The following is a 20479-nucleotide window of genomic DNA, read 5'->3' on the forward strand; positions in this document are numbered from 1 at the left end:
TGGATAAATACAGAGAATATGTGAAGTCTTCTGGACAATGCAAATCAACAAAAACCTCCTTAGAGAAAGAAGTCAATGTGATAAAAACATTCCAGACATCTGTTATACAATATATATGGACTGGTATTCATTCCAATCCCAGAGTAGTGTGTTGGATACAAACACTGATGATGACTCAAAATCTTACTGATCGAAATGATTTGCAATCATCAGAGCTCAGACAGGTGGGGGATCACTTGTGGCAGGGAAAAACAGTTGGGTTACCATCAACCTACATTGCACAGAGAGACTCTCAAATAACTACTTCCCCCCTCCCCAGCCCCTTGAAACACAAGAGAAATGAACACATGAGGAAGTGACTTTGTTTACCTCTGTCTGGTAGGCATCATATAGGAATCCTACTCCACTTGAATAAAACTGGCATCTCCTGTTATACAAAGGTCTAGGTTCCTGTAAAGAGAAAAAATACCCAGAAAAGTACTCAGTCTGGAGGAAGTTTGAAAGCACTGTGCCCCATGTCCCCATGCCAGGTGTTTACAGCTCTGTTAAGCTGGAACAAAAGCGGACAGTTGGGTAAGCAGCTCACACACCCCAGTAGTGGCTTCTTTCTGGAACAGATTTCTTCACTATTATATCTTCCTTCCCCAGTTTGCCACTAAGCTATATGAGTATCATTTACTTTTCACCATCCCAGTCAGCTATCTTGAGAGGACATCACCTGGGATTAAAATACTTCCTTCCCCAATGTCAAACAGCACTACTCTGTGAGAATGGTCCAGTCACTCCTTTTCCTGGTACAGTTTCTTACCCAGCACAAAGAATTGCTTTGCTGTATGTCTTCAAGATATGTGACTTTCTTTTAAGGGATTTCAGCAACGTCCATAGTGAAACAAGGTAGAATACCTAACACTTTAAGCATTCTATTTACTTCATCCACTTCAAAACCACCAAGGAAAACAAAAAATAACAGCAAAGAATAATGAAGAAATGAAAGCATTCAGGCAACTAATTTGCAATAAATTTGCTTCTGCCTTCTATTCCACTTATGCTTATTGTAAAAGATGTACTCACTGCTCATAATTTGCTTTGCCTGTGACAGTTCCCACAAGCTGATACAAAGGAGGGACACAATGAAATATCCTTGGCTAGATGAATAACACGTGTTTCTGAACTTGGTGAAAGGCCACTTGAAAGCTAGAGGGTGCATGCCTCAGCCAGTTTCAGGACAAGAACATATTTGCCTAGGGAGCATTTGACAGCTGAAGAGTTCTGTGTGATCAGGTATATACATCAAACCAAAGTGTGAAAATGACTTACGTTATCATAAAATAATTTTTCAACTTTTTGTCCCTTACCTAGTCCCAAGTCATGATCTGTACCCTCAAAGCACTCAAATGCCATCACCAATACGTCAGTCAGATCACTTCCAAGAGAGGAGATGGGAATCCACTATCTGCGATTTCCTCTTTCCATGCTAACTTTCAAGCAAAAGATCTCTTCAGTTTTTAGCAGAAATTAGTGTCAATTAACTTCCACTGCATCAGCATGGGCTTTAAAGACTTTTTACCCATTTAGGACTAACCCAGGAATTGCAGAAAGAACTATGCTCTTTATGATCACTTCTCTTTATTCTGTATTTGTTAGATAATGAAGTGTGAACTGTATAATTCTGCTGACCCAAAATCCTTATCAGTAAAAATGCAGAGTGAGGCAGGAATGCAGACATGTCAATGAATAAAGCTCATGTAATGACATGTTTGCTCTTCTGATTACTCTGGCAAACCTAAGAAAGTTTGGATGCTGACTCCTAAGGGTTAGGGAAAGGTTAACTTCCTGCATCCAAAAATATTTATTTGTATCACACAAGTGTAAGAAAAAATGCATTAGTAACTATTATTTTCTCAAGAGGAAATGTAAATGCCACACAAACAGCATGCCATGCCTTGAACTAGGACAACATTCTTCCATAGGCCTGGAAAAGCATCAGCCTTTAGCCATGATGTCCAGGGACAGATCTGACTGGGAGGGCTAACAGGACTACAGTTTCTCAGCTAGCACAGCAAGCACAGGATCAGCCAAAGGCCACACTGTACTTTTCTTTTCATAGAACATCATCCTCCAGCACTGATTCATCTGTTGCATGGGGATGAAATGGAGTGATATGGAAGAAGAATGAGCAGTACAAATGGCTTTTTCTAGCATGAGAAGCAAATCCATGAAAATAGGTGTCTATCATATTCACAACAATAACAAGCTTCAGTTTTATCCTGGAAGATCCTGGTGGGAGATGGTCAAAGGCATGGGGAACCAGGTGGTGTTTTCCTCAGTCCTGCTGATGAGGAGAAATGATTAGAGGAGGGCTGGATGGATGTCAACAACTGGTGCATTTGGTATGCTGGCAAAAGGAATTTCACTTTTATGGCCAGAGGACTATCTCTGACAATCAAGAATTGCTTGGAAGTATCAGGATTCACATTACTAATGAGGGCAACAGGATTTTTACCTGCAGTCTAGTCAGCTGTGGAGGAGAGCTTTAAATTAAGAACAAAGAGGAGGGAGATGAGAGCCACTAGTTCAGTGTGGAAGTAATGGATTGACTGGAAAGGTGAATAGGGTGATGTGGATGAGAGAAATCTCATAATCAACACAGCAGGGCTAAAATGGGCCAGCTTCAAGTCTGTGAACATATATAAGGAAATAGTCACAGGGTAGCATAGATATAGCCCTCTTTTCTTTTCTACTCTTTGAAGTACCATTACACTAATGGCCACAGCAGTGGAACAGTTTGAGATACGAATGCAGTTACAAGGGCAACAATCCACTAGGATCACAGAGATACTGTAAGATAGCTCAAGAGACTGGTGTGCTGCCAAGGATGGATACAAATTGTGTGGTGCAGTCAACACGACCAAGGGACAGGATGCCATTCAGAGAGACCTAGACAGACTTGAGCAGTGGGCCCAGGTGAACTTCATGAGGTTCAACAAAGCCAAGTGCAAGGTCTTGCACATAGGTCATGGTAACTCCCACTACTGGGACAAGCTGGGGGATGTAAGGATTGAGCACAGCCCTGCCAAAAAAGACGTGGGGGTACTGGTGGATGGGAAGCTGGACATGAGCCAGCAATGTGCCCTCGCAGCCCAGAAAGCCAACTGTATTCCAGGCTGCATGAAAACAAGCATGGCTTCAAACTAAAAGATGGGAAATTTAGATTGGATGTAAGAAAAAATATTTTTTTACAATAAGGGTGGTGAGGCACTGGAACAGGTTGACCAGAGATGTGCTAGATGTCTTGTCCTTGCAAACATTAAAGGTCAGAATGGATGGGGCTCTGAGCAACCTGATCTAGTTGTAGCTGCAGGGGAGTCAGACTAGATGACCTTTAAAGGTCCCTTCCAACTCAAACATTCTGTGACAGCTCTCTATCTTGACAAAAGCAGTGAGAAAACTATAAACGTCATCCATCAACTATTGGAAGACCATCTCCCTAGCCCTGATCTCCTGACTCATATAAATTTACTACCTTTTACACCTCCTTCCTCTTATTTTAAAAAAATAATGATAAAAAATGGATGTGGTCTTTGATGGAGAAAGCAGTTTTATCCATGTGTGCTTGTGAAGTGCTAGAAGCAGCACTGTCCCCAAAAGAGAGATGAATAAGCCATAGCAGCTATTATTGCTTCATATTGCCATGCCGCAAAAAGATCAGAGCTGTGTCATGGAAGGAACCACTGTGAATACAGTCAATATATCTGCATGCACAGGCAAGTGTGTACATTCCTTCATTCACCTAATTTTGAAAAGGAGGCCCTCTGCTCTGCTATAGGCAGCTTCCTATGTCCAGCCTTTTCTTCTAAATGCATATACGTAGTCAATCTGGTCATTCCAAATCAAAACAAATCACAGAACTCAGCACCTAAAGCATGCAGCTTTTAAATATGGGTAAACTGGGGGTGCTGAACTGTTGAACTGTTCTAAGATTCAATTTGATTTCCACGTCACAGAGGTGCTACGGTCTGTATGATCACTAAGGCATTTAGATGAATAAGACACCATACAAAGTGTTTAAAAATTATCCAATAGTATGTCACACTGCATTAACATCTGTTGGATTTTATTGGCCTCTTCCAAAACAAAGGCAAATGAGACATTTCAAAGCTATGACATTATTCTTGATGGACTGCTCATAAAATACTTTATCTTTTTATATTGTTCACTGCAGACTGTGTATGAAAATGGGATAGCCACCAGTCCTTGATTCTCTTGCTTACAGCAATGCTGGTAGAAAAGGAGCTATTTTTCTGTTCTATTTACATATATTTAAGTGCACATATATATATATATATACACACACACATGCTATTAACAGTGGCTTTGAAGTATATAGGAATAATATCCTACTATATCCTGACTTATTTTTGTATATAAATAAAATTATATTAAACATTTTCTAAACTTAAACTGATGGCAATCTGACTGTATTTGCCTGTTATACATATACACATTCATACATAAAGTAAAAATGGTATCAGTATATAACAAAAAGACCTAAGTATGCAGACATGAAACAGAGAAGATGACGACCACTTTTATAAACACCAATATACAAATTCAAGCACACAGCTACGTTTCCGTATAGACTTCTCCCTCTTTTGGACAGCCTGCTGGTATTTGTCCCCCTATAGACATCAGCAGAGCTCTAATTAGCAGATCTTTCTTACCTGCCCATTTCCACTTAAAACGTGTTACTCAAAGCAGAGAAGGGGAACACAGTATTTATTATATATTAATAGTAGTGGGAGGTACTGCATAGCTCTAGTCGAAAACCATTGTGTAAGGAAGTTCCAGGTAAAATCTTGCCATGTAATACGTTGTGCTGGGAAATACTTCTGAAGTTGTGGCACTCGAAGAAAACTTGATGCACTGAAGGCAAATGAAGGCTCACTGCTGAATTCACCAAAAGCAGGACTTTATTTCAGTGCTAGATTAAGATCGGGCTACTGAAGAACATCTGCAGGCCTCTGGAATGTGACTGTCATGGCTTCTACAATGTCTACAGTTAACACTTTTAGTGGCGTCAAAAAAAATCTGGATAGCCAGTAATTCCTTTCAATTTCACGCAAATCAGAGTTGCTCAGAATTGAATCCTATGGATGAAAATAGCTCTCCCTGATCTTACATGGTTCTTATCTCCATATTTGGTGTGCATGTGTACTAGAACCTGTGAATGATGAACAGACAGGTTAGAGGAAAGGCTTTACACCAAGAAAGATAAGATTCAGCCCAAACATAGAGGGTTTTGGTTTTGTTGGTTGCATATACCAATTAAAAAAAAACAAACCACATTTTCTTTGATAATGGGATCATTGCAATACATTATTTGCATAAGGAGAATATTCTTTGAATAGTATCTTAGGTGAATTTGACATGTCTTTGGAGGATCATTTTGTGTGGCTTTTAACTGAGGTATGGAAAGTACATATTTCTACTCCAGTTTTTGTTTCCTTGGAGAAAACATACTTTGGATAACATAGGGAAAATTCCACCTCCTTTACATTTAGGTCCACTTTCTGAAAATGGAGATATAGCATAAATGGTATTGACTGAAATTTATGCCACACTTTACAGACATAAAACATAATTTTGCTAATAATTTACTGAAATAATTATATGGTGAGGTCTATTTGTTTCCAATTACAGTATTTACTTAGTCTTAGCTTCCCTGGCTGCAACAATTGAAGTGTGGATTAAAGATTGCCAGGAACTGTTCCCAGGCCTGAAACTTGATTATCCAGCCCAGTAGGTTGTTAGAATTGTGCCTGTGATAGCTTTGGCCTGTACAAGCTATCACTCTTCCAAAATAATTTTGGTGCCTGGTTTGAAATAGCATGGGCCAAAAATCATTCCCAATAAGCTATTTGGACATTGCCATGCTGTTTGTCACTCTAAGAGACATAACAGTACTGACTTGGGCTTTTCCACACCAGTTGCCCTGGGGACCAAAAAACAGATCCAGGCACATCTGAAGACTAATATAAATAAAACTGAGGAGTCTAAAATCAGACTAATGTTTTTAGTGGCTCATTAACTTGAAGTGTTTTATTTTCTACTTGTTTTTCTCTATTACATTTCTGCAGGTCTTTTTTATCTACAGCATAGATGGCAGTGAATAGCAGATGGAACTGCCAAGATTTTTCAAGTTTAATCCTAAGAGCAAACTGAAGCACAATTCTTTGGTGCCAGCTCAGCCTTGCGCCAGCAGCTCGGTGTTCCAGAGATTATCACTCCTTTCAAGATCAGGCTCTCTGTGAAAGCAGGAATGCAGATACGAACAAACAGATTTTCTTGGCAACCAGCTTTTACTATTTTCTAGAGAGATAGTTGAAAGGGTGACATGGTTTAGTGGGCATGGTGGTGACGGGGATGGTCTCAGTGGCCTTTTCCAGCCTTAATGATTCTATGAAGCATAGATATCTCCCTCACACTGACACTGTAGTTGGAGGCACAAGGCAGCACATGGGAGCATACAGACCAAAGAGCCTTCAGACAAAGAACCTCATTAAACAAGGTGCCAACCTAATAGCACCCTGGGAAAGCAGAGCAGATCACAGTCTTGGGACCTGAACTGCAGTAACCACCGGGCAGGATGGAGCACAGGGAAAGGTGCCTTCTTGGAAGGGACAGTGTGCTGGGGCTGCCTGTCACCACCACAGGGCAATGCAGGCTTCTCTCCTCATCCTTCAGCATCAGGACTGATCTCACAGGGGCGCCAGGCTGTAGCTCCAGGCCTTTGAGATACTGGCTTGAGCAGGCATGCTCCTTCAGTCAGTGCCAGTATCCCTGGCACCAACTGAAGTACTAGGATACTAAGTACTTGAACTAACCATGTCATCTCTCTTTCTCTTGTATTCACTAAAAATATCAAAACACATAATAAATTGGCTGTGAGCATGTGGCTGACAGCAATCTTCAACGCCATGATTGTACAAAACTCCAGGTTCTAAAAAATGAAAGCCCTGAAAGGAAATCCAGATGCTGGAAAATAAAACCCTTAACTCTGTGGAGAGATGTCTGAAAGACAGCAACGGGAAAAACATCTTTTTTGCTTTCTCTACTTTATGAAAGGAAGTAAGTTAGGAAAGTACAGTAAGTTACAGGAAGAACATGAAGTCTACTGATACTTCCTACCTGCTTCACATTTTGACTATGCACCATGCAAGTCTTTCATAGAGATAATAACAGCTTTTACCTCACTGCCACCAAGCTCATCATCAGCTTTTGAATTCAAATGCCAGTTTAGTTTTACTTTGTCAAGTGTGACTCTAAATCTTGTCATTTCTTCATTTTCCTCCCATGTGATACCAGTGTTTGCTTCCTACTTTTTCTTCTCTGTTTTGTTCTGGAAGGGTGAGCACAAAAATAAAAAGAGCAAGCTATTTCTGGATTCCCACAGCCCGACTTCTGTGTCTAGCCCTGAGGTGAGGCTACTGCCAAGGGCTGCAATGGACCAGAGCATCAGGAACAAAAGGCTGTCAATTTTTTTTGCTGGCTTTTCAAAATTTGTCCTACAAATAGCAAAGTATTAAGAAACTTTATGCCCTAGGACTAAGTTTTGATATGTTCTTCTGAGCTGAGCTAAAGTCTTGGCTACTGTGTTTTGGTTCGGTGTCTGCATGTATTGTCCCTGCCTTAAATTCAAAGGTTCCCAAACACACAATAGAAAAAATCCTTCATAGTGATGCAGAGAGACAGACAGGACACTTCTGTCCATACTGTACCACTACTATAACCATTAGACAATAGGGATCTCCTGGTGCAAATAACAAATTCCTAGTTTTGTTTAATACTTTGGGTGATGTCACACCATGACAACAATGCTGTGACCTTCCTTGCAGCCTGCAGTCACCACTTACCCTTTCTTGTGCTTCTGCTTGCCCAGAATGAATGTAACTTGGAAAATAACCTTCTCACAGAAATGCAGGGCTCCAGTCTACAGACTTTCCCTGTCTCATCTGCTGTTCAGAAATAATCCAACTCCAGCGCTGAGAATAGGAAAAGCAGGCAGTATGGCTCAAATACTTAACTCTCACAAACCAGATTTCTTTCACACTGTGCTTTCCAAGAGCTCTTTTTAGGATTTCTATTTAAAGACTTGATCCTACAGAATTCTCTTAATGCTTAGCAGCACTAGATATTCACATTCAGTTCCTTCAAACCAGCAAGAACACAGAATACCTATATACTGCCAAGGATGAAAACACACATACGTGGTCTACCTCATTTTGTATTTCCTTGGTGACTTTTGTTCAATTTAAACTGTTTTGTAGTGGTAGCCTCTGTCTCATTTTTCTTTATTTGGGAAAGATTTCAGGGCTGGTATTACAGCTGTAGCCAAGGAAAAAGCCTCCAGTTGCAGGAGCCGATCCACTGGTACATGATATGCACAGACAGGCCTGTTCAATATGAATAAAATTCTGTTAGGAAAGGTTAAGTCCCCTCCAAATAGTTGGGTTTTTTTCCCCCAGTGACTTCTGGCTATACTTTGCCTGTCATGAATGTGAGAGGAGAGGCCTATAAGTCTTCACGAGCACATGGGCAACAAGTTAAAGAAGCAAGAGTTTCCAGCCCTGCATACCTCTGTGGAGACTCAGCAGGCTGGCACCTTCAGCTGCTGCAGGCGTAGGTGGTGGCAGGCAGCACACAGGTGTGCAAAGGACTGCTGAGAGATGCTACTCTCCTGAGGGCTACTGTGCTGCAAACGGTATGTCACCAGAAGTGATTGCTTTGGCTGTGCTGGAGAGCTGAGGCTACACAAGACGCCAAGGAGGAAGACTACTCCTGCCTTAATGCATCAGTCCTGTGCTAAATCCAAGCCTGACATGAGAATAAGACTTACTTTTCTCTAGTTATGTTTCGCTATCTAATGTCTCTCAGGATGAGGGGTGGACCTTTCAATGATACCTACAGTAGCTATTTTGTGTAGTGAAAAATTTGTATAAAAGCCATTGGTAAACCTAAGTTTCTAATGATGCAATTACTGATGTTATTAAAGGTTGTAATTTTAGTTACCGCTTGATCCATTTAGATATTTAATTGCTTATTATAGCTGATTACTTACGCTGACTACATTACCTCGATTGTAAGGTTTGTAATGTGAATCAAGACAGCAATCAATTAAAATGATGTTGCATCACACAAGTTATTAACTTTTCCACAAGAATACAAGAACTGTTTATCGTGTTCCTGGTAATGTAGTTCAAATATATGAAACAAGTCTTCTCTTTGCCTCAAAGCTTGTAGAACACATAAGAAACATATGAATCTTTGAGAATACTACTGTGGGTCATCTTGCAAAACCCTAACCTCCACACATCTGAAATGCTGAAAGTCTTGACTGAAATGTAGGTATTTTACATTTATCATGCTCTTGTGGAATTTTTTACCTTAAAGAGAAGGAAAAGAGGCTGTATGAAATGCACTAGTTGAGCAGTGTATATATTGAATATGTATATATTCAAATAAGATGCTTGAGGCTTTAATGTTGTAGTGGAAACACTGTTGGTTTTAATTTTCAGGGCATGACACACCACTGATAGGGACCTCTAAATAACCCCACTATAAGTAATGCACTAACAAATTTGTGTCTGAACTTTTTATGCTGAGTATAGAGCAGAAAACACACTAAGTAGCTGTTTACGCCCAGCAATTTGTCATCAAATTCCCTCTCATTCCTATAAAGGAAGTCACCACGCTTGGCACTCATCACTGCACGTGGAGGGGCCAGGTTGAAAAGGTCTAGCCAAATGGAAGAGATTGCAAGATGAGGCCATAAAATACAAGAGCTGAAAGACCACGAGAGAAGGAAGCCCCAGAAGGAATTGAAAGACAGAAGTTACAAAATCAAGATGATCTTAACAATTTGTGAAACGTTTCATGCGTATCCTGATTTTCCTCACCTTCATATGCTTGAACTCATTTCAGAAGGTAAGAGTTTCCTGGAAGCATTCAAGGCCAGGCTGGATGGGGCTTTGAGCAACCTGGTCTAGAGGATGGTGTCCCTGCCTATATCGGGGGGGTTGAACTAGATGACCTTAAAGGTCCCTTCCAACCCAAATCATTCTATGATTCTAGGTGTTTTCCTTTTTTTCCACTCTACTCATTTGTTCACAGGGCAAGTCAAAGCACTGATCTTCCTTTTACAAATGATGGAAAAAAATGCCAAGTATTATTGCTCCATTCTGAGGTCTACAGGTGGTCACTACCTCTCCCCTCCCTGTATCTTCGTAGCAGCTTTGCATTTTTTACCACAGGATAGAAACATCTGCTGATAGTCTAAGAAACATTTCTGAGAATAGGAAACAATGAAAGGAATTCTCTTCTGCTGGCAGCCCAAGAGAGGGAAGTAGATAGCACTTTTCAGAGCAGACTTTGCCCCAGACACCACCTTTCTTAGGACTGAATTGTAACTAACGTGCTTTGTATGCTTCGTGTAAATTCCATCATGGCTAGTGCTCCATAAGGAAGGTTAAAGATGAAAGTACACAGTAAATCTCCCTGGATCCAATCTGTTAATTCTAAATTGCTAAACAATTACCCCCAAGAACCAATTCTTGGATGTCTAGGAGACACAGAGAGCACTTTACTGATGCAGAAGACTATGATATATGGAAACTAGAACAGCAGTGTCATCTCACATACAGACTAAATCCTGCTCATGCCCCCTCCATGGTTACAGTACAATCATTTGTGCAGAATGTGCACAATCTCCCTCCGTATCTCTAGAGCTGATTTACAATATAGTCAGTGTAGTTTGCATCTAGTTACATTGAAAACAAAGCTAAGAGAAAATGATTTAATTTTTGAGGCCAAAGGAATTAGAAGTGACAGATTTGCTATTATCCCAGTGCACTGAAAATTCTACAGTGGTGTGTACTGAAATTGTGCTCACTATGAGACAGGATCATATAATTAAACGGAAATGACACTTAGCCATTTGCTTTCATAAACTCAGATGCGTGTCATTCCCTTACTATCTTCTCCAAATGGGAACTTCAAATTTAAAGTAAAAGAGCAGTCCTTCTCCCTCACTACTGCAATTGTAGTAAGAGGTCCTTTACTGCACCTTCAAGTAATTCTTACCTCAAAGCTGTTTTACTGCAGCTTGAATGACCAAACTCATGACATTAAAGAGGGATCCCAATGCGGGCCGTTAGATTTCAACAAGGGAAGCCAGTGGAGCAATGTCTGTGTCCCCTGGGGGCTGGACTAGTCCTTGTTTTCCTTATCTGTGAAGGCTATGATTCTATTCTGTGGTGAAGAAGAGCCAGGAGGCCTAGGACAGCTTTCTACCTGGCCCTGTCCCAGAGGCTGCAAAAATGGAGAGCACATGGTAAAACTAGAGAGATGCTGCTAGGAAAGAAACCAGGAATCTCTCATTTTCTTTGCCACTGACAAGGGATTCACTCTTTGGCATCCAAACACAACATGTGTGCTGCCTAATGGTTCAAATATCTGTGTTTGGTTGACACCGTGCCAACCTTTTTTCCCCACAGAATAACAAGTTACAGCAGGGAAGAAAAGGCAATGTTTAAGAATTTTCAAGTTAGCTCAACCTGAAAGGAATTTTAGGAAAAAAACAAAAAAATAAAAGAAGAAAAAGGAATTGTAAAACCAGAAGGCTTTGCCCCTGCTAATATGAGAGGCTCTGCAAACTGGAGGGAGTCCTCCATAAAAAGGGCAGCAATTATTTTTCTTACAGAAGAATATCTGGCAACCAAATTAAAGTAGCCTAACAGGTCCTTTGTAATATCAGTATATTCAGGCTGTATGCACAGTACTTACCTGGCCAAGAAATGGAGGAACATCAGATTGCAGATTCTTTAGAAAAACACCCTGAAGCCTTTCCGTACCCCTTTTACAGTATGAATTCAATTTCTCAAAGCCTAGAAAATATTAGCTAGATGACAGTTTTGCTGACAAGCCCTTAGATGCATCCAAAAATTCATCATGGGGTTGTCTTGTATGTTATCTGATGGCCAAGAAATGCTGGTTTTAGTAGAGATACTATTTTGGTTATGGTCATGTTAAAGACTATATTTCCTTCACAGATTTCAAGTCCAAAGTCAAGACCCTGAAACAACTTCCAGTGGGGAACACATTCTGGTAATAAGATTTAACCTGACCATAAGAGCAGTTCACAGGGCCCCTCTTTTGATACCCTGCTCTAGAATGACCCTCTGAATAACAAAGCTAAGTAATTTCACCTCAAGACTTCTGCATTAAGTTCATAACTTCTGGATACGTTTCATGAGATTACATAAAAAGTAACTTGAGATTTGAAGATGTCAGTGATGGAGAACTGTCCATATCCTTGACAGAGCTGATCCTATTGTTCACTGTCATCAAACCTGCATCCACTTCACGGTTTCAATTTGTTTAGCATTGACTTCAACTCACTGCACTTGTGCTTTTCTGCAAGTCTAAAGAGCCCTCTGTTATCAGATAACCTTTGATTATGCCATGACCAACTCCATCCAGGCTGATAATGTTTGTTGTGAAGCAGAGAGAAACACAAGAGCTAGAGTTAATAATCCAGCAGTAGTCATACAGGCTATACATATAGCGCCAAATAAAATCCTGGGAATGAAGCAGCAGCCGACCACTAGAGAGAGGTACAATGCTTGAGTTTAGGCCATAGCAACAGAGCAGACATGGACACTAATACCTTACAAAATACCCATAACTATAGGTAAATCAGCTTCCTTGTGCTAGTGGGCATTAGTGTTCACTAATTCACAGGTTATGTTAGCTTGGTTAGCTACATCTCCCTGGTAGATGACTTCTCATTTAGATTCTTTACTAAATTTATGTTTAATTCCTCTTTATATCTGCTGCTTTCCATTGTTCTAGTGGTTGCAGCCCAGAGCTGGGATGTTTTTTCTCTGTTCTTTGTGTGTCAACTGAAAGTATTCACAAGATAAAAAGGCATCCCGACAGCCCTTCTTTGACCCAGGAAAGAGCTTCCAAGCACTGATGTAACTGTGATTGCTGTCGGGAAGATTTTTACCTGAAAGGACGTGATTTTGCTGGCTGAGAGTGTGCCAGAGCAGACAGCAATGCAGAACTTCCATGGTCTAAAATGGCTGGAAACACCAGACACGCAGACATCTGTAGTTATCTGTAAACTCATTGCAGGGCTCTTCATATTAGGCTGGAGACCTATCCAGCATAAGGAGCTCTACCATCTGGATTGCGATGTGCAAAGAATAGTATTCACCCTTTGGCTTCAAGTATATTCAATCACATTTGGATGTATTAACATAAATAACTGTTATGCAAGCGTGGTCATAGAATCTTGCAGTACCAAAGAAAAATCTTGGAAGAATGGCTTAATCTGGATGCAAGAGTCTTCCTGTGCTCCAATCTTCAGATTAAGTCCATTAAAAAAATAATAATAATTCCCTCCTGTAATTAATTGGTACTGTAGGAACACAGTCTGTGCTTCCCATCTCAGTGCCAGATGCAAGGTCTAATATTAGTAAATACTGTGTGATAGTTGGCTATTGACTTCCAAACGCACAGAATACAAACTTATGCACTTTTTATTGAAGAATTTTATCAGTAAAACTCTTTTCACTCTGGTGGATCAACAACATAAACATAACTACCAGACTAGTGCTTGTTTTCAGTTAGAAATTATTAGAGCTCACTGAACTAAAGAAAAAACAACAAAAAACACTTTTATAGTATATGCTACACTATGATATTATATTAATGAGTCATACAAGATGGAAATGGAATTAGAAGTAATTAGCTGTAATTTGGCTTCATGTAGCAGCACAGAGAACGTAAAATGCATTCTGTATTCTTCCCCAGAGAAGCTAGCTAATTTAAGATCCTAGTTATTCTTTGTGCTGAGAATTCTACCACCAGCTGTCAAGGTAACAATTTTGTTAGACATGAAATACAGATAGTTTTACTTTAAATGAAAGGCCAACAGACTTGTTCAGAACATTAAATGACTTTTAAAAGATCAGTAGAGCCTGGAATGAAATGTGCAAGGCTCTGGGGCCTGAAGGTAAGTTGTGGTACAAACCATGGATTTATGAAGCCACAGTGTAGTAAAAATGCAGAACTTTTTGGTGAAGCTGCTGGGTGCTCCTGTTGCAATTCTTGACTGAGTTTCTGTGATCTGCACAAAATATTTTAAAGGTGGGAAAGGAACAGACATTCTCAGCCACTGCTTGTACAACCATCAGATGATGCCATCAATTCTTGAGAGCACATATGCAGCATCTGCCTGTTCTGTCCAAAGCCTTAGGAAGCAGCAAGAGACGAGCAGTTTGCTGTGTGGACACCCCTGCCTGGCTTCTGGATTTGATCTTTATGCTATTTCATACTATACTTCTCTTGCAGGCTAATGTCCTGAGCCTCTCAATGTTTGATTTTCAGTCATCACTGCATTCACTGCTTCTAACTTGGTACAAAGCTGGCTTCAAGCTGAACCAAGTGAATGCTGCATGATGAGAACTGGTTCTGTCCTTGCTCCAGTTCCCAACTGCAGATCCCAGCTACCTTTCTACTTCTTGCTTTCGGCTGGCACTGACTGTTGTGGGCCTGCCTGATAAACTGGATGGGAGCCAATCTGGCTGACCGCCAACCTAGCAGAAGTATAAACACACAGATTTCCCTTCAAGTAGGCTCTTAAGTCTTAGAAGAAGAGGGGAGACAGAAACATGAAAGCAGGGGAAGGAGGGTGCATCTTTTTGACAGCCACTTACTTAAATTTCAGATTTTTTTTTTTTTTTTTTAACCTTGAACAGTTGACTTGAGCAACAGTACTTGGTAATCTATAAAACATGAAATACACTAATGTTTGTGGAAGCCGATAAACCTCAGAGTGCTAATACTGCTTCTCTGTTCTTCTCTACCTGGAGGGGAAGCTACAGCCACAAGTGCTCAGTGTCCTATCAAGACCATTCATTTGGACTTCAATCTCCTGAGTTTCCAGTCGAATACTGGACCCTACCTTTGTACACCCAAGCCTGATGTTCTCCTGAGCAGCACCAACATTCGTCCAGCAGTAGATCTCAGTGATAAATCATTCTACGAGCTTTGAAACTCCCTGATCTAGCTTTCTGACCAATGTCCGGTGAGTCTGGATCCTGATGCTTTCCTGCATGCTCTTCCTGTATGGTAATACAGTCACAGTGTTTCTGTTGGGCCCACTGCTCTCATCCCAGGCATTAAACAAGAGTAGACAGCTAGAGGCTTGGCAATATACAGCCTACCTTGCTGCAACTGAAGGGAGCAGCCAGGCTATCTAGTCTCACTGTCACTCATTGTCTTTCATGGCCATGGTGATCCAGCCCAAAGGCGTAAAATCCCACACAACACTATGCTTTCTGTGAGGAAAAAAAAAAAAAAAAAAAAAACAACGCTCATCTCCTTTATCTAGGTAAGTGGCTGTAGTGCAAAAGCCAGAGAGTGCATATTGGCCTGCAGCAATATGCGTGTGTCCAGACCCCACAGCTGGAGCTCAACAGTTCCAGGCAGCTCATGCTGAGCCACAGAGATGAGCAGAGACAGCCAACAAATTCCAAGCAGAGGGATCAAGACCGGCTGTCCTTTTGGAGTCAGGCAATACACTGAAGAAAAGGCTGTATTTGTAGTATTTCAGCCAGAAGAGGGAGTTAACAATGCAAAGTAACCCTGATCTACATCCGCTGGACAAGCTGAAGGAAGTAAAATCCACACCTAGCTGAACACTCCTTTTTGCAGGTGCTGCAGTTGCATAATGTAGTTTTCTCTTCACTGGATGGAGGCTGCCATATTGCTATTACTTAGTATGGCAGCTAATTCACATTAGTGTCACTCAGATGAAAGACTCCATTTTCCCATCCTTAGGTCTCTAAGCTTCCTAGAAAGTAAGTTAACAGAATGTCACTCTTACTAAATAGTACTTTGAGTTAACACCCATAAGGAGTTTATTTTCAAGTTCTATTTCAAGTTTAATTTCTAAACCCTCAAATCTATATGTAGTTACCCAGCTGATACGCTTCAGCAGTCAACTATTTCAGCTGCACTTAAATCACTTTGGTAAAGATCTTATGTTAGGGATATGTATTTTAGTCTCCTCTGGTTCAACTGCAGGCTCGGGGCTTAGTGCAGTTGTGGTAGGCTTCAATTTAACTAACCCCTATTAAGAGGAAGAAGCCAGATCAGCAAAAAAATGAAAGGGAATAAATGTGACACTGAAGTGAGAAGTGTGGCACTTTGAAGAAGCAGGGGAAAATCCAAGGGACCTTTTAGCACTGCCTGGTTTGCTGTGCATTGTAGATTTCATGGTAGGTAAGCAACTCTGCCTTTCTACAGCACTCTCCTTTGTACATGTATTCCTCAAATATCTGCATGAGTTTTGTTAACTTCAGTGGAAAAGAATGACACCTATGATAAACGTAGAACTGGCACATAGACAAAGTCAGACAGAGCGCAAGAAGGGAGCCCAGGACTGGAGTCCACCTCTCTTTTTCTGTTCCAATTCCTGCACATTTGAAGTGTTGAGAACAGCTTGTAAGAATCTGCTGTTGTAAATCAAGAACTCACGTGCTATCTCTGTTTCTAGTCAAGATGGGAATTTGAACCTTTGCTTGAAATGGGTGACATCATACCTGAGGCACCATGGAGTCCCTCTTCCATCTAACTGCAGTCACAACAAAATACTTCAGCCAGACAAGATTACTTATAATGTGTAAATACATTTTCCAAGCCAGTACATCACACATCACACTTTTATCACATAGGCTCTACAACTGTTAACAGAATTTCTTATCCTGCATTATGAAAAGCCTACACGTGACCTCTCATTCCCACATCACTTCACTACTGTGATCCAGGGAAGCCCGAAGCAAGAATAAAAGGCCCCATATCTAAGAACAAAAACAAACCAAACAACCAAAAAACCACACACCGCCAACAACAACAAAAAAAACAAACTTCAAACTTTTGTGTTTTCCAGTGAAGTTCACCAAATCCCCACTGATCTCTCTGGACCAGTTTTCCCAGCATTTCACTTTCCAACACTTTCTCAGTTTCTTGTTTGTGGAGACATAAAAGAATTCTTGTCTATCTCTACAAAAATAGAGTCCTGGAATCACAAAACAACATACCAAGATGTTTTTCTCCTCGAGCTCTTATTGATTTCCTTACAAACAGCTCACTTTAGGCTTCACTTCTAACTTGGTGTCTTACAGTGTTTCCTCAAATTCCTGGTGATTAAGTAAGTTATACTATGTTGCTGACTGCCTATAAGAACTGACCTGAAGCATCTCATTAGGGTAGATAATTTGCTGTAAGAAACTTACAATCTTTTGAACAGTCACTATCCATTACACTTTCTGAACATTCTTTCAAAGATGTTTCTCAGCCTACTCAGATATGAAAGATGGATACTGATGTTAAAAGGCCTGTAAGGGAATCGCTAGGTCATGGCCTGAACCAATGGTTGAGCACCAGGTGACAGTGTTGCTCATCCAGGGAACTCTTTGCTTGCACTGGAGCTACTGGAAGGGGTGACCCTGGGTTCACCCCTCCTCACCCTCATTTAAGGGTTAGCAGCCAAGGGAGCAGCACCTTTATTCAGAAATTGCACCCTTCTTGAGACTCCACCAGCTTTTGGGAAGGGAGAGACACTTTTTGCTGTATCGCTTTCCAAACTAGATCTTGACAAATATCTTTACAAGCATGCTCCTATCTGTAGGAATTGAATGTTGTTTCTGCATTAGATAACAAAAAAGGGGAATTTATCTAAAGAAGTAAAGCACAACATATTTTGTAACTTGCCCTTAGAAACAGCTAGTTTGAAAAAGTAGAAATACCATATATTTCAGTAATGTATTTTAGAAATATAGTTGTTGAATTATGTGATTAATTCTCACTTGTAAAACTGTAATGTTGTGAATAGTATGGGAATAGTATTATGGACTGGAAATCATGCTGTAAGGCTGTTCTGTTTGGATAAGTGACCCTCAGCAAAAGAAAAGCAGACTTGTCAAACATCAAAGAAGCCAGGGCCTCCACACAAGGCTAAACTGCCTCACTCTGTGGGTAGGTTGGGATACAACAGGCAGGCATCAGGATGCCCCTCTCTATCCTCCTTCCACACTGATCTCTATCCAAGGATGAACAGGTATCCAGAAATAATGTCCGAGTGTTGAGTAAGCAAGTGTTAGAAGTTAATTAATTAGCAATATACATGCTTAGCTAGCAACAATTTATGTTCAGCTTGTATCTATATGTTTAGTTGAGCATCAGGAAGATTGTGAACCTAAAGTACTCTGCCAATGAGGAACCAGGGGAGGAAAAGATAAGCATCGAGTAATAGGGCATAAAAGATGTAACACTGCTTTTTGCAGGTGCTCCTGCTTGCAGGACGCCCACCATTGCAATTGCAAATAAAATCTGCTTCAATCAGAGATACCGGCTTGATAAATTATTTGGATATTTCCAACATACCCTAGTAGAAGGCACTGCTATCACCCTCACTGAAATAATGACTTCTTCAGAGGAATACCTTGGAAGTACTTCTAAGACACCTTAGCAATGCAGTTATTGTCTGAGCTTTTTACTGGTCCTTACAGCTCTCTGTGGCAGAAGAACCTAGCTCCAATAGCAAGGGGACAGGACAGAGAATACGTGCAGCAGTTCCAAGTTGTCAGTTTGTGCTGTCCCTTCATTGCACCACATGAAAATCAGACTCTTGGAAAAAAAGAAATCACACTATTAAAAATAATTTCCTATTAAAGCAGTTTGTGCCTAACTATAAACCACATTAAACCAGAACTTCAGCTAAGAGGATGTAGCAATAATTAACTGTAGGGTACATAAGGGTCATAATCAAAGACTGAAGCTTTATAAACAGAGAAAATTCATCCTAGTTCACACTTAAAGCCAAAAATTGTAATGAAATGCAAGTTAATAGAGCATCTAAGCCTCTTCACTCCTTTCTGCTGGTGACAGAAATTTAGAAGAGAAATCTAATGTACCCTTAAACATAGCTGAACCTGAAGCTAAAATCCTTGACTACATTCTGTCAGTGTAAAATCCTAGATAAGAGCTGGAATAAACCCAAGCAACAGTTCAGGCTGGCTACGTAGCAGTTCGGCAAAACAACACCTGAGGTGTCTGTGGCAAGTTGGACATATGTTGGCAAGGGTGACATCACAGCATTTATGGCCAGCTGTGTGGTAGACTACATTAGCAAAAACATCACTGGTAGGCTAGAGGAAGTAGTTAATTACTTTTGGATAGATGCTCATAATGCCACATCTGAATATGGTGTCCAATTCTATTCCCTGCCCAATAAAAAAAGACATGCACAAATTGCATTTAAGACCAATGGAGGGCTACTAGATGATGAGATGACTGGAGGACAAGATGTACCAGGACAGGATGAAGATGTGTTTTAGGAGAAAACACTTGCTGTTGATACAAAGCTGGGAGGAATGGCTGACACACCAGAAGGCTGTGCAGCCATTCAGCGAGACCTGGACAGGTTGGAGAGTTGGGCAGAGAGGAACTAGATGAGGTTTAACAAAAGCAAGTGTAGACTCTTGCACCTAGGGAGGAATAACTGCATGCACCAGTACAGGTTGGGGGACAACCTGCTGGAGCTCTGCAGAGAGGGACCTGGGCGTCCTGGTGGACAACAGGTTGGCCATGCGCTAGTGGTGTGCCCTGGTGGCCAAGAAGGCCAGTGTCATCCTGGAGTGCATTAAAAAGAGCATGGCCAGCAGGTCGAGGGAGGTGATCCTCCCCCTCTGCTCTGCCCTGGTGAGGCCTCACCTGGAGTATTGTGTTCAGTTCTAGGCTCCCCTAGAGCCTAGAACTCAGAACAATAAAGACAGGGATCTCCTGGAGAGAGTCCAGCGGAGGGCACAAAGATGATAAAGGGCCTGGAGCACCTCTCTTACGAGGAAAGGCTGAGCAACCTGGGTCTGTTCAGCCTTGAAAAAAGAAGACTCAGAAGGGATCTGATCAACGTCCATAAATATCTAAGGTGCGGAGACAAAGGGGCAAGGCCAGACTCTTTTCAGCGGCGTATGGCAATAGGACAAGGGGAAATGGCCACAAACTGAAACGTAGGAAGTTCCGCACAAATGTGTATAAGAACTTTTTAAGAGTAAGGGTGATGGAGGACTGGGACAGGCTGCTCAGAGAGGTTGTGGAGTCTCCTTCTCTGGAGACATTCAAGACCCACCTGGATGCCTACCTGCACAACCTGGTCTAGGGAACCTGCTTTGGCCAGGGGGTTGGACTTGATCTCTAGAGGTCCCTTCCAGCCCCCACAATTCTGTGATTCTGAGAAGAAGAAAAACCTTAGCAATATAGCAATAGATATCCTCCTATGAACTAGCAGAAAAACAGTTATACAGAAGATAAACCCAAAGAAGTGTCTAGAGACAAGACAATGACAACAATT

At 41.1% G+C, this 20479-nt stretch overlaps 1 protein-coding gene across 8 annotated transcripts in view; it reads right to left on the reverse strand.

Annotated features, from left to right (window-relative positions):
• TMEM255B (transmembrane protein 255B) overlaps positions 1-20479 on the reverse strand; it is a 70875-nt gene that overhangs the window by 16378 nt on the left and 34018 nt on the right. For all 8 annotated transcript variants that reach the window (XR_002443790.1, XR_002443792.1, XR_002443793.1 and 5 more), the window contains one exon: positions 370-450. Coding sequence is in view for 5 of the 8 variants with exons in the window: in XM_021414613.1 (XP_021270288.1) it covers positions 370-450 (81 nt within the window). In the remaining 3 variants the exon portion in view is untranslated. The remainder of the gene's footprint in view (positions 1-369; positions 451-20479) is intronic.

This window comes from Numida meleagris, chromosome 1, assembly GCF_002078875.1.
Source record: "Numida meleagris isolate 19003 breed g44 Domestic line chromosome 1, NumMel1.0, whole genome shotgun sequence".
Taxonomy (NCBI): Eukaryota; Metazoa; Chordata; class Aves; order Galliformes; family Numididae; genus Numida; species Numida meleagris.